The sequence below is a fragment of the Strix uralensis genome, chromosome 16 (assembly GCF_047716275.1).
Source record: "Strix uralensis isolate ZFMK-TIS-50842 chromosome 16, bStrUra1, whole genome shotgun sequence".
NCBI classification, from domain to species: Eukaryota; Metazoa; Chordata; class Aves; order Strigiformes; family Strigidae; genus Strix; species Strix uralensis.
In genome coordinates this window covers 12,626,945-12,641,071 of record NC_133987.1, presented here as the reverse complement: position 1 = coordinate 12,641,071, position 14,127 = coordinate 12,626,945, and the positions used below count along the sequence as shown (strand labels likewise).

General features: G+C 36.5%; 1 protein-coding gene across 5 annotated transcripts in view; it reads left to right on the top strand.

The window, feature by feature from the left end:
* The window catches only part of VPS35L (VPS35 endosomal protein sorting factor like), a 58,315-nt gene that overhangs the window by 16,175 nt on the left and 28,013 nt on the right, over window positions 1-14,127 (top strand). For 3 of the 5 annotated variants that reach the window (XM_074886037.1, XM_074886038.1, XM_074886039.1), the window contains exons 10-22: window positions 798-894; window positions 1,304-1,351; window positions 2,392-2,485; window positions 4,724-4,801; window positions 5,156-5,278; window positions 5,998-6,044; window positions 8,203-8,314; window positions 8,521-8,637; window positions 9,004-9,057; window positions 9,476-9,556; window positions 10,400-10,462; window positions 11,528-11,613; window positions 12,654-12,734. In XM_074886037.1, coding sequence (XP_074742138.1) covers window positions 798-894; window positions 1,304-1,351; window positions 2,392-2,485; window positions 4,724-4,801; window positions 5,156-5,278; window positions 5,998-6,044; window positions 8,203-8,314; window positions 8,521-8,637; window positions 9,004-9,057; window positions 9,476-9,556; window positions 10,400-10,462; window positions 11,528-11,613; window positions 12,654-12,734 — 1,081 coding nt within the window. The remainder of the gene's footprint in view (window positions 1-797; window positions 895-1,303; window positions 1,352-2,391; window positions 2,486-4,723; window positions 4,802-5,155; window positions 5,279-5,997; window positions 6,045-8,202; window positions 8,315-8,520; window positions 8,638-9,003; window positions 9,058-9,475; window positions 9,557-10,399; window positions 10,463-11,527; window positions 11,614-12,653; window positions 12,735-14,127) is intronic. The other 2 variants (XM_074886040.1, XM_074886041.1) reach the window with 2 other exon arrangements.

The window sequence follows — 14,127 nt, the reverse complement described above, 5'->3', positions numbered from 1 at the left end:
CGTTCACAGCAGAAGCTGCTTGTGTAGCTTTTTCACTGAGGGACCCATCCTTCCCAACCATCTTGCCTCAGACCTGGGTTGATCCCAAGAAGCCTATGCTTGCCTTCTGTTCCAGGCAGTCTAGAGAAAGAGGAGGCAGTTAGCCATGCAACTGCATGCCCACCTGACCAGAGCACTGTCCCCCTAACCCATCTGTTCCAGCCCAGGGTGGCAGCTTATTCCTGCTGGCAGCTGACACAAATGGTCCCAGAGCTCCTGAGGAGAGAACTGTGCTGCAGCATTAGATGTTTAGTGTACAAAACCAAGTGTTCTGTCAGTGTTTAATATTTTCTACTTCTTGCAATGTAGTTTTAAAAAATTATATTAGCCTTTTCAAGTAAAGAATTTGAGGGATTAAATCTCTTTTGTATGTATGCATTTCTTATAGATCTATGTACATGTATTTGTTATAGATTCCCTATTTTTTGTTTGTTTGTTTTTACAATTTCTGCTTTTGGGGGGAGGCAAGGGTTAGGTTTCTAAGTAGCAGATCTGAGATTGGCTTTGAGTGCTTGACTTCAGCTTCTGAAATTTTACTTAATGCAAGATGGAGGTTCTAATTACTTCTTCTTGCTGTCTGTGTCCTCGGCTCTTACTGCTGCACAAGGTAGCTGAGAAGCAAACCTACTGCCTAGTTTATTATGGTGCACCTAATTTCTTGTGGAAAGGAAAGAGAATACGATTTTAAACCTAGAATGAAAAGTAACTTGTTTCCAGAAAGAATGTAACTATGTCTGGGTGGTTGTTTTTTTCCCCAGATAATTTTTCTCCAGAGTGTGTTAACGATACGGCCAAAGAAACTTGCTTGAACTGGTTTTTCAAGATTGCTTCAATCAGAGAACTCATTCCCAGATTGTATCCTTGTCAAATGAGACTCTCAGAGTGTCTGCAGGTTTTCATAGACTTTTCCAAAAATGAACATGTTTGTTTCAGTAAAACCCACAGCAATCTGATGTTTATACTGACTTTGTTTTGTTTCAGGCTGTATGTTTTGAGTTTAATTTTGAGTCATGTTTCATAGTGAATGAATGCTGAATTACTGGCTAGGAGCAGCGTGGCAGTGATAAAGTAGAGTTGATGTGTGAAAACTTTTGAAACAAAGTTTCAAAATCTTGTAGATAAATTGTAAAAATCAACAAAGTGTTGTGAGATTAGTTACAGAAGGCCTTGAAATAGTTCATTCAATATGTATTCAGTTTATAAGTTTTTGTGTTTTTAAATGGCATGCATCTTAGTTTTGTTCCTTAACTTGGCTTCATTTTAGTTACGTGGAAGCAGCAATACTGAAGTGCAATAAGTTCCTATCCAAAACGTAAGAGTAAATGTTAAGTATGGGAAGGAGGTGAATTGGGCAGGTTTATAAACCAATTTAAGGAGTAAAGCATGCAAGTTTTGTGATTAATGGTGGATACGATCTCAGTAGATCTGGGAAGAAGCAGTACTGAGAGGTTTTGGAGTTTTTAGCGAGAATGCCATGGAAAAATTCAAGGTGAACTGTGATACAATTTGAAATGCAATAGTGCTTGCAGTTTTAAAATATAATTATGACATCAGGAGTTTGCAAATTAAAAAACAGTGACTTCAGATGGTGGAGGGGGAAGCAAGATTGTTGAGATGAGGAGTGTGGCAAAAAGACAGGATAGAAAACTGAAAGGAAAATATTGATGTGTCGTATTGCTAGAGACAGAGTTGGAGAAACAATTTAGGAGCAATGAGCCATTATCTATTGAAGTCTTGGTATAAGCTTCATATGTTGCCAAACAGTGTCAGTTGCTGAACTGAAAATGTTCTTTCACACGTAATCGTCCTTTTTCAGTTATATTTTGAAATGAGTATTGTAAGCCAAATTGCTACTATAGTGACAACTTCATTATCCCTAAAAAGCAGTTCTTTTACTGGAATTGATGGGCCTCATCTCCAGGCACTAGTACAGCTCTGTCAAAAAGGACCTGTGGGAAAATGAGACATACAAGGAGTTCTGCCAGTTCTGCTTTAGGCGGCTGCTTTCTTCACACTGAATTACAGCCCTTCTATAGCTCTGCTGTTCCTCCAAACTGGAGGAGGAGTTTTTTAGTTGTGCTTGTCTCTTACAAGCCAAGCATCCAACCTGGCTATCTGCTCTACTCCTAATGGCAAAAACTGCAATTTTAATATAGAATATGTGTTACTATACACATAAAACTTTACTTCTGCAATAAAATTTTGTGCTAATATGCTGCTGGTTTGGTAGGTGTTTCTATAACTCATGCTCAGTTGTCAGTCTTCAAGGCAGCTACTGAAGATATCTGTAGGTGATATAATTCTGTTATTGGTTGTTAAATCTTATTTTTCATTTCTGAAAAATCTTAACAGGGGGATTTCGGAATGTCTCCCACGGTTAACGTCTATGATTAGAGGAATTGGAGATCCACTGGTTGCAGTCTATGCAAGAGCATACCTTTGCAGGGTAGGCTATCATTTAACACTTCAGATCTGTATCAAAGATTTACTGCGGCTAGCTCTGCCACTAAAGGAAAATTTCTTTTAATTACTGTTTTTATCTGAAGTAGTCAGCAGCCTATCTCTTCCTTCTAACAAACCAAAAAAAATATTTCTCTTCTGTTTTAATAACGGGGAGTCTTTCTTTAGGTATTTATAATAAGCGAAAAGAATTTTATGTGCTGCTTATGCCAGTTTTTCATCTTCAGGTAGGGCAAAATGTTAGGGACCTAAGTGGAAGGAGAGTTTGGACTTTGAGACTACATGCTGTTGTCTGATTGCTAGGCGCTGCTTTGCATAGTTAATATATGCACTTTCCCTATGTTTGTCTTCCTCCCTCTACTGCTAGAGTGTATGTGGCAGGCAGAGGGCTGGCAAGCTCCTTGGCAGAGTAGCCACTTGGGAAAGTGTTCACACAGTGGATTTTTGTCTGACTGCGCAGTGTGGCAATGTTCTTATCCTCAACTACTCCTGCAGTTACCTTAACAGCTCAGCCAAGATAAACTTAACCAAGAAGAGACCCTAAAATGATTCAAAAAGTCAACAATAGTGGAAAAATATTTGTGAAATACGTTTTTGAAGTAGTGGCAAAGATCTCGACTATAATTGGAAAATGGTAGGGCTGCTAATCAGTAATACTTGCATGAAATCAGCTGCCATTATGAAATGCAATGAGTTTGTTCAGTGCTGATATATCTGTTATGTTTGAATAAACTGTCCAGTATGCTTTTGGTATACTAGTCAGGGGTGTCCATATGAATTCCTGCATCTGCAAGTAATTGCTAAGCTCTGGTTTATGCTGATAGATGAGCTGCTTAGTTTATTTGAATCCTGAAATACAGTAATTGCCTGCATTTTTGTCATAGCCTAAACATTCCTACTACATAGTGCAAGGTTTCTGAAGGTTTTTTTAGTTTGTATGCACAATTCACCTTTTACTGCTATTATACGACTAAAAGAGATGCATAATGGTAGAGCAGTTAGGACTAATAATCTAGCAATAGTAATTGCAGTTATGTAGTAAGGAAGAGCTTACCATGCTCCCTTTTGTTGACAAAGATGATCATACAAAATAAATAGTGAAAATTTTCTTGGAATAAAAATCCTGACTTTTATTTAAAATAAGAAAACTTATTGGCATGCGAAGCATTTAATCTTCTGTATTCCAGCTACTGACACTATATTAATGCTTTCAGAATGAAGATAATGAAAATGGATTTTTAAAAAAATATAAATTCTGGAATAGGAAACCTGTAGTATTGATATAAATGATGTCTAAAGCCACAGTGTAGTAAAATGTGGAAATAAACACTGGCATGCAATCAAAGAACCAGATCTTTACACAGCAAGGTGATGTATTTCTCTTTAGCCCCATGGTTTGAAAGGAAATGATATATAAAAGAAAGTGATAGATCACTGGCTTGGGTCTGTGCAGGATACCCCTGCTTTGTGATGAAGTCAGCTAGACTTGCGATATGCTCAGGGATCCCAAAAACTCAGACCCCTGGGTTGGTTTGAAGAGGGGAGCCTTAAGCTGTTGAGATGGGTTGGTTGGTTTGTGTTGTTTTAAGCCTGATCTGTCACTAACTTCTTATTCACTTCTGTATCTTTCTCTTTAATAATATGCCACTTCTTTTTTTTTTTTAAATCTGCTATTGAAAACAGTCCTGTATGGATTAGTTTTCTTTGCAGTTCCAGCTTTACCACACAGGCCTTGTGTTTGTGCATCGCCTTGTATTATTTATCAATATTTTATCTATATCTGTCTATACATTCATATTTTCCTTTGGGATCCTTGCTTCATACTGTCCGTGGAATAAATACACATGATTTTAAGCAATTTCCAAACTTTGACTGACTTGTTAAACGTTCTTCACTGCAGGCATTCTGCATACAATGAATATAGGCTGTTGCAGTGCAGCACTGGGGTAGACATTGATTTCTTCACTCCTTACAGATACTTGGAGCTGGTGTTAGAACTATGTTTTAAACACGGCTGTAACTACTTCAGGGTAGTTATTAGTGGACATGACTATAATAGTAAGCAAGGAAATAATCAGTCAAAAGCATGTGATTTGGTGCTGTTTGTTGATTTGATACGTGTGACTAGGTGTATTCCTCCGGAAAATTCATTTTTGTCTTACGGTTGAAGGAGAAGAGTAGGTGATGGATGCAGATAAATATCTGTCTCTCTCTTTTAATACAGGTTGGGATGGAAGTGGCACCACAACTCAAAGAAAGCCTTAACAAAAATTTCTTTGACTTTCTTCTAACATTTAAACAAGTAAGCAAATAGGGGTTTTATTTACAAAATCACATAAATACACTCCTTTACCAAACTACTGCATACTTTTTTAAAATCTTTGAAGTTCTTAAATTTAGATTTAGGAAAGTGCCTGTACCCAGATATAGTATGGGAAATTTTACAAACATTCTGATAAGTTGAAACCGCTCTATTCAGCGTGTTATGAGCTTGATATTTTTTTCGGCAGCATACAAGGAGTGCTTCAGAATATCTGTGTATCTTTGTGATCTTGTCTGTTGTCATTTCCATTCATACACAAACTTTGGCCAGTTTATCATAGCTCCTATTAAATACCTTTTCACAGCAACATGTTTTTGTCTTTTATTTCAACAGATTCATGGGGATACAGTTCAGAATCAGCTGGTAGTACAATGTGTGGAGATTCCTTTGTATTTGACTCTCTACTCTCCTGCTATAGACTGGATTTTGCAGTGTATTGCATACCGTGCTCCTGAAGTAAGTAAGCGTGGTAATGCTTGATACTAAAGAAAGTGTTAACTAAAGTGAAGAGTTAATTTTGTCTGTTAAAAAAACCCCTCAGTCAGTACTTACATGAGTGTGAAAGCGAGTATAAAGAGCTTAGATACAACTGTCTGTTTCTGTCTTCTATACAGGAAGAATGTTCATTTTCATAAAGCTCAAGTTAGAGCACTGTAAATTCATAGGCAGTATTCCTGTTTGTTTCTTGCTGTCCTTTAACTAGTTTAATCTTTATTTCCTGAATTCATTAGTTTCTTCTGTCATACAGATATAAAAATGATTTGTGTAGACTGTAGCTTTGTAATTGCTTAACATAGTCCACAGGCTATTTTAGCCTCAGTCTGCTCTGCATTCTGTGGCGGAGATTTGGTAATCTTCACCTCTCCTGCCAGAGATAATTGACCTGGCTGGCAAATAGCAATTACTTTGAGAAATGATATGGCTGAAGGAGTGCAAATTTGACTTCCATAAAATGGTGCTTTTGATTAAAATGCCACTGTACCTATTCCAGTAGGTGTGTTTTATGTTGTACTACACCATTGTTTTCTTGCGTTGTAAATACAGGATAAGACAGGATTATTGGAATATATTGGGCAGGTAATTAAAACAGCTTTTAGTAGACTTCACTACAGTAATTAAAGCTGAATTTATTTGCAGAGTCTCTACTCACTAAATTTAATAAATAATTCTTCCAGGTTCTGCTTACTGAGATGATGGAGAGATGCAGAAAATTGGGGAACAAGTAAGTATTGCACAATGTAGAAGACATGAGTCTGTAATGAATACCCGTGACTCCCTGTAATATAAAATTCTTTTCCTTTTGAAAACCCTTGGATGCATAGTATAGCTTTTGTTCTCCCAGAACTTGCTAAATCATCACTGTGAACATGTATTTTTTCCAGAGATTAATTCTAAAATATGGTAGGTTACTTGTAGAGCAAAAGTTAATTAATTTAACTTGGTTGCTCCTAAGCCAAAGTTTAGGACATGTAATGTGTTCTCCATCAGCCATGTCTCTGATTTCTGGTTGTGCTTCATTTTTCTGTTTTCTTCCCCTTCCTTCCCCCTTGCCTCCCCTGGCTACAGCCAGCCCATGCATGCATTTTGCAAGGGAAGTTGTAAAGCAGCTGACACCTTTGGAAGATGGTAATATTTAGACGACTGCTTTTTTCAACATTAAAATTAGTATCCGAAATGTCTCCTAGAATTCTGTGAGCAGACTAATCACCTTCAGTGAGTAGTTCAGGCAGATGGTCTGAAAGTTTTGGATGTACTTTCTGAGCTATGTGAATGCAATTTGGCCTGCTGATGAGCTAATCTCAGTTCATTTTATTTGATTAGGTAGGCTGAGTTCTGTGAAAGTTTTCAGCTGCCTATTTTTTTTTCTGATGTGCTTTGCACAGTCCAATTCTGCAATGGCTGAGGAACTGAAATATATTAATCGCTTAGATGAGGAATGCCAGCATTAGCATTCTGTGACTGAGCTAAGGATTGTGGGGAAAGTGTGATTTTAAAAATGTGATGTGAAGATGCTGTTGTATCAGAGTGTATAATATGGGTAAAAATAATTAATGTGCTCTGCTCTATTAATTATTTTGTACAGGTGTTGATTTGTTTTGTGGAACTTATTTTTAAATCACCTTTTAGCATTTCTTGTTGTAAAGATGGGCTAGGTGCTTCCGCTTTGTGCCTGTTTGTTCTTTGAAGGAGGACAAAATGTTGAGTATAATGAGGATTTTTTTTTTTTAAAGAAATGTTTTTGGGACATGTCTTTTTTTATGGGGAAGTTGAATAATCTGGTTTAGATGATATATAAAGCACGGTTGTTTGCTTTTAAAGTGGAGTTCTGTGTTTTTATGTCTTCTCATGGCTGTCAAAATATTACAAAGCAAGAGGCATCAGTATATAAATCTTTAAATAATCTCAGTATGTTCCATGAACTACCATCTAAGTGAAAAGTGACAGCCTGCTTCCCTGTATTGCAAAGCATATACCTAGTGAACTGGAAGTACTTGTCTAATGATAAAATGCACATTCCAGTCAAATTGCGATGGGACCGCTAGTGCTCGGTCAGAAACACAGAGGATGCTGAGCTGTTTTAAGTGCTCCATAGAATTTCCCTCAAGGTAAACTGCCCTGTATTCAAGCTGTCTGTTTCAGACTACTGAAGGACACAGCATTTTATGAGATGCTTCTGTGCTAACTCATGGCTGAGTTTGCCCAAAGGAATTGCCTTTTGAATGATACTAGATGTTATTTCTTATGTTTGTATAATAGTACCAGTAAACTGAGTTTTCCAGTAATGCAATGAGTTCACTCATCCATTGGTAACTTTGGCTTGACAGTAATGCAAATATGGGTCTGAATGATTAATCTTAGATGTCTAAATATGTAATTGCTGGTTATATGATAATGACTGGATTTATTTTAATCCTAACAATGCAGCCGCTAGGAATCTGACTTTTATAATGCATGTATATTTTAATTCAGTGAGGAAAACTGCAATAGAGATTTGCCCTGCCAAAGTATACTCTGAACTGTAGTTGAAAAGAGAGAGTAAGTTTCTAAATGTGTCAGCTACTCCTGGTTTATTTGATCTTTCTAGTAAACTTTTGGTAAAATGATGGCTTAAAAAAAAAACCTGTGTGGAACAAGTATTCTACGGGCTGGGTTATCCTTCCGTATCTGATGGCTTAATGTTTTCTTGTTTTGCTTATGCACTATTAATCTGCATCAGTGCCAGCTTGATTTGTGGGTGTTTTTTCTTCCTTATCCCCCTTTTTTAAATTTAGAATAGTTGGACAGTTTTTAGTCTAAGAAGTTCAGATTAATATAAATGAAGCAACAACAGAATTTTAGTTGGTGTTGAGGTGTATTGATTTGTGTTATGTTCATTGTAGTGCTTTGCTGTTGAATTCAGTAATGTCAGCATTCAGAGCAGAGTTTATCGCTGCAAGATCTATGGACTTCATTGGCATGATTAAGGAATGTGATGAATCTGGATTCCCAAAGGTAACTTTTTGTATGTAATTCATAACAATTCCTGTTCGTTGTCTGATAGAGTTCTTTATACTCTCAGTTGCCTGTGTAATTTGCACATCATTTAAATAAAAGGTAGTTTGATCCAGAAAATCTTTCTGCACAGCATACCTGCTAGAGCAGTGTTGGACAGACATGCATCTTCTCCTTTTAATTTAACATTTCTCATTAACTTCCAGCATCTCCTCTTTCGCTCCTTGGGATTAAACTTGGCATTGGCTGATCCTCCTGAAAATGATCGCCTTCAAATACTAAATGAAGCCTGGAAGGTTATAACAAAGCTGAAAAACCCACAGGTGAGTTCTTGTCCATTCTGATTCACGACTGATTCTGTGTTTAGGGCAAAATTGTAGCCAGTTGTTCAGTAAGGATATGCTTAGCATGACATGGTTTACCTTTTTTATACACACAGTTGCCAAAAAATATGATACCAGGTAATATCTTCATATGATCCTTACTTTTCTGAGCTCTACTGAAGTATAACTTAATTCCACATAACATAATTCTACATAAGCAACTTTTGAGGTTTGTCATTAGCGCTAGATCTTTAGGTCTGCATGAATCATACCTCAGGAGTTAATTCTTTTAAGTGTAATTTTTGCAAGTGTATTTCTCATAACCCCCTGTAAATATTGGTAATAATAAGACACATGTATTTCTAGGATTATATCAACTGTGCTGAAGTGTGGGTGGAGTATACATGCAGACATTTTACGGTATGTGAAAATTACTGTTTCCTTTGAAGGTTTTCTAATACAGGCTAAATGGCTGTATTAGCAGTTTGGTATTAAAAATGGGAAAGCTATTGCTAGTCAATATATGTAGGACTTCAGTAGTGAGTGAAAAAATACATTTCCTTTCATGAAAGATGAATAGGGACAAAAGATGCAACTTTGGAGGGGTCTTCACCACTCCCCAGCACTGCATATTTCTTATCCTTTTATTTTAGTGGCAGATGGACCAGTTTAAGTAAAGATTTACTGGAGCTATGGCTAAAGTTCCTGGCTTAACTAGAACTCTGTAGAAAGCTGATGCTTTTGCAAATGGAAATAAATTATTCAATTGGTTTTCAGTGACTCAATATATGTGCTGATTTCATTACTGTATTTTGTAATCTCATTTTTCACTACACAGAAGCGAGAGGTCAATACAGTTTTGGCTGATGTTATCAAACACATGACTCCTGATCGAGCATTTGAAGATGCTTACCCACAGGTAAAGAATTTATTTTGCAAAATCTGTAAAAATCTGATGTGCATTTTCTTAGGTGAAACTAATTCTTAAACATTACTTACATCTCTTACCACAAAATAATTATTTTTAAGCACTGGCTATAATTTGGGAAGCCTTTTGGAACAGTGTAATGCTATGATTTGTTCTTTTTTCCCTGTGCATCAATCTTTCAGTTGAGAGAAATGCTAAACCAGAATGATTTATGTATTTAGAAGCAGCAATAGTTAACTCCTACATCAACAGTGGTGTTCTGCTGAAGAAAATTAGCAATCATGGGAAACTGTTTAAACAAAAGGAAACCATAAAATAATCCATCTCTGCTTGGCATTGTCAAGGCTTTGGTGAATTATCGTGTTCAGTTCTTGAGGTGGTAGGTGAGATATGAATTAGTTGAAGAGGTTCTAGAAGAAGGTTTTTGTGGTTACTTAGAGGGTAGATAAAGTGCCTACAAAAGAAGATTTAACAAACTAGTTTACTTTTTTTTTGGTTGTTTATTTGGGTTCTTTTAAAGTCTAGAGAGCTGGAGGGCATGCAGACTATAAATTGGAAAAATCTGCCTAACTGTAAAAAGTAAAGAACAAATAATGCCTGGGCAGGCTGGTCAGCCTCTGTTCATATGAGTTCTGAAGAGATGTTGGAAAAACATCTGTTAGGAACAGCTTAGCTGTAGTTGATCCTGCTTTGGGGAAAGAAATCACGTTGAATGCTTGAAGTGTCTTCCAGTTTTCTACGAATAACTAGAGAATAATCTCTGGTGTGCGTAGTTTTAATTTGACTGGTATTACAATCATTTTCCCCCTTTTTCTTTTTTTTTCTTCACTTTAGCTGCAGTCAATTATTCATAAAGTTATTACCTATATCTATGACTTCTCCCTGCTTTTTTCAGTGGTAAGTGATGCTCTGTTTAATACATTTTTAAGAAGAACTGTTTTGCACTGTTTCTGCAAGAGAATTTACCTGACTTGGATATTTAGATTGTTTGTAAGCTCACATAGTGAGAGAACTTATTATCAAGTAGGTAAGCAGAGAAACGTTTTGGAAGCTCTCTGCTGCTTACTACTTAAATATTCATTATTCTAATTCCAATTTTCTATACTTTTCTTTCCTTAGGCTGTTAGATTCTCTAAGTTTGTTTGTTAGTATGGCATAAGTGACAATCAGCGAAAGATAAAATAAGGGTTTTTTGCATGTGTGTGCTCATGTAATTGCTGATAGCTGTTTCTATATTATGATATATACTTAACATGCTCTGTCATAGGGCTTAAGTTTGGCATTGAAACAAAATGAAACTTAGAGAGGTCAGAGGCTGTGTATGAAGTAGGGAAAGAGGAACAAAGACAACAGATGTCAAAGTACCAAAACCAGTTGAAGAGTTAAATTCAAGACTGAGCTTGTGGGTTTGGAGTCAAGTCTTGTTCACAAATTGCTCAGATAATTCTGAAAAACTTAGCCTTGCTATATTCTTGAGATGATACAAAAGCTAAGTATATCAGTATCTTAACAACTTAAACCCTTATTTTTGAAGAAAATTTGAATGTTTTGGATCTTCATAAGTTGCCCTGGATACATGCGAAATGGTTGCTGGCATATGGCCTGTTTTCACTGGTTTTAATATCCTACCTTTGGTTCACATAGATGTCTGAATTTTTCATGATCTTGAGCTGTTTCAAGCATATGATTGCTTTTAAAAAATTTGCAACATTTGTTTCAAACAGTTCTGTGTTGTGTGTTTTATTCTGGATCTCTGCAATCAGTAAATTGATAGACCTTTCAGCCATCGGTGCTTTTCTGTTTGTTCCACTCTTTCATCCTTCAAGATGAATTACTGTCTTCAAAAAGCTTAAAATAACTTTAAACCAGCTATGATTATAAAACTTATTCAAAATATTTATTGTTTTAGTGTGTTGTTAGTAAAATACCTAATGTTACTTGTTTATGTATTTGTAATTTCAGGAGAAATTCCTGCCATTTCTGGATATGTTCCAGAAGGAAAGTGTGAGAGTGGAGGTTTGCAAGTGCATTATGGAATCTTTTATTAAGTAAGCGGAGAATATTGAGATTAAATGCAGTCTGGAGGGTCTGGGGAATGTGTTGAAAGATTGCTAGTGAAAATGAGTCAGTATATAGGCCACTTAGCTTGTGAAGGTGTTCCAGGCTATAGGGAAAAAAAATGAAAATGTGTCAATTTTGTGAAAGAAAACTGGAATTGAAGTAATCATATTGATGCTGACTTGCTGTGGACTAACAGCATAGTTGTTCTCTGAGCTTTTTTAAATTTATGTTGCCTTAGCTGGTTTATGAAATTTAGTTTGTATTCCAGATGATGTGACAGCACAGAACTGTTACCTTGGTATAATGGAGGAAGAGAGACAGTCTTTTGTTACAAGCTCCATTATATAGAAAAATGGGTATTTCCACAGTTGAAAATAAACTTAGAAGATGAGGCTTCATCTTCAAATATTGTAAAAGTCAAACAGTCCTTTTCAAATAATTAACAGGTTCCTTGAAACATTTTTTCTTTCTCACCTTCCCTTCAGGTATTTATATATACTGCTAAGCCGTTCCCAGCCTTCTCTTCTCTAGGCTAAGCAGTCCCAGCTCTCTTGGCCTTTGCTCATATGAGAGATGCTGCAGCCCTTTAATCACCTTAGTGGTGCTCCACTGCATATGTGCCTCTGTACCTAAACATGACATTCATCCTTCCCGTGTGTCCCTCAGTAGCTGAGAAACTATATGACTTCTTGTTAGATATAGGATTGCTTTGTTCTGATGTTCTTAGATTGCCTCAATGTATCACATGTTTAGCTTGCTGTGTCCCTTAAGGAGTCAGATTCTGTGGCTTGGCAGTAAAGCTCCATGCATTATGATAATATTTCTTGACTGGCATTTGTTGGAATTGTGCGTCTATTAACCATGTGGTCTTTGGAGTTCTGTTGGTTAAAAAAATGAATATAAAGCTTCTGTAGTGTCATACAATGCTGATGATTGGAATTATGGGTCACATCAATGTTATTCTATTCATTGTTTCTCATTTTGACGGAGCAGGATTTCTCATCACTTTTTCTAAAACAATTTGTAGGCATCAGCAGGAGTCTACAAAGGATCCTGTTATACTCAATGCTCTTCTACATATCTGCAAGACGATGCATGATTCTGTAAAGTAAGATTAATTTTACTCATACTAATAAATATCGTTTATGCAGAGTTTGGCTGCTTGGTGTACAGTTTCACATTTCTGAGGCTGTTTGTTTCATGGTGGATTAAGACATGAATCCAATTAGTGGTGAGGGAAGAGCTGTGCAGTGAAGTGGCAGCACATATCATTTGCTTTTTAATTACTGCTTTATTTTGAATACTGAAGCAGAATTTTAAAAGGAAAGTAGCAACAGTTTTGTAGAGTTTTCTAGTGTGAAGCAGAGACACTAAACAATCCAATCTCTTAAAAATATTTTTGAGAGTGAAACAAATGTAATCTTTGAGTTATAGTGAATAATAAACTAGTTTTGAGATTTAAGTCAATATGTAGTTATTAAAGCACAGGTTGCATACTCAATTATAACTTTTTTTTGGGCCACTTTTTCCAGCTGTTACAGAGGGGTGTGAAATCTTTAAAAGGACACCTGAAGATCTCTAGGAACATGAGTAGGGGAAGCTAGAACAGAGGAGAAGCTTTTGAACCATCTATGTCTCTCCCCTAAATCCTCCTCTCTCTTATCCCCTTGACTTTGAGTGCCCAGTTTGTTAGGGATCCTGAGTGCCCTGTTGTACCCTCACTGAATAGCAGTGTGCAATGTGGGAAACAGTTGTGATTTGTAGGTAACTTACAAAAATCACACAGAAATCTGTCTGATTGAAAATAAAGCCAGAATCACAATGCTGCAAATTTTAGATCTTAAGAGCAAAAACCTGTTTTTTTTTCTTCTGGTTTGGGTTGAGTAGAATTGTGAGGTTACTGTTTCTTTTGGCACTGTGAGCCCAGAGTCTCTTAGTATGGCAGATGCTGTAAAAGAGCTTGTAACTTTCTCACCCTTGATATGCCATGAATGTAAGATTTATTGCCAATAAAGAAGCCAGATTTGGCGTGTAATTCCAATTTATACCAGCTAGGTTTATTTTGGGTTAGAGCACCTTATTTGGCTGTATGTTGCACTAAAAGCCACTTCAACCTTTAAATAGAACAATGTATTGAAGCTAAAACAGCTTATTAAAAAAAATCAAGCAGTTAATGGCAATCCATATTTGGTGCTTCCTCTGACATTTTGCCAAAACAATTTGATAGTTTACTGGGGTCCTTAAAATCCCTTAAACTGGCTGTTCTTTTAGCTCAGGTAAGATAGCGTACATCATTAGCTTGGTTCTGTTCTGTCATGTCTTATTGGAAAATCATCGTAAATTCTAAGTATCTTAAAGTAACTCCTGCATCTATTTTTACATCCTGGTTCAGAAAAGTCCCAACCCATTGTGTAGGGTTTGCTGACCCCTGTAACAGCTGTTGGAGGATAACAGCCTTTAGACTGGTAGGGGTCTGATTCAGAATTGAACTGGAAACCTAT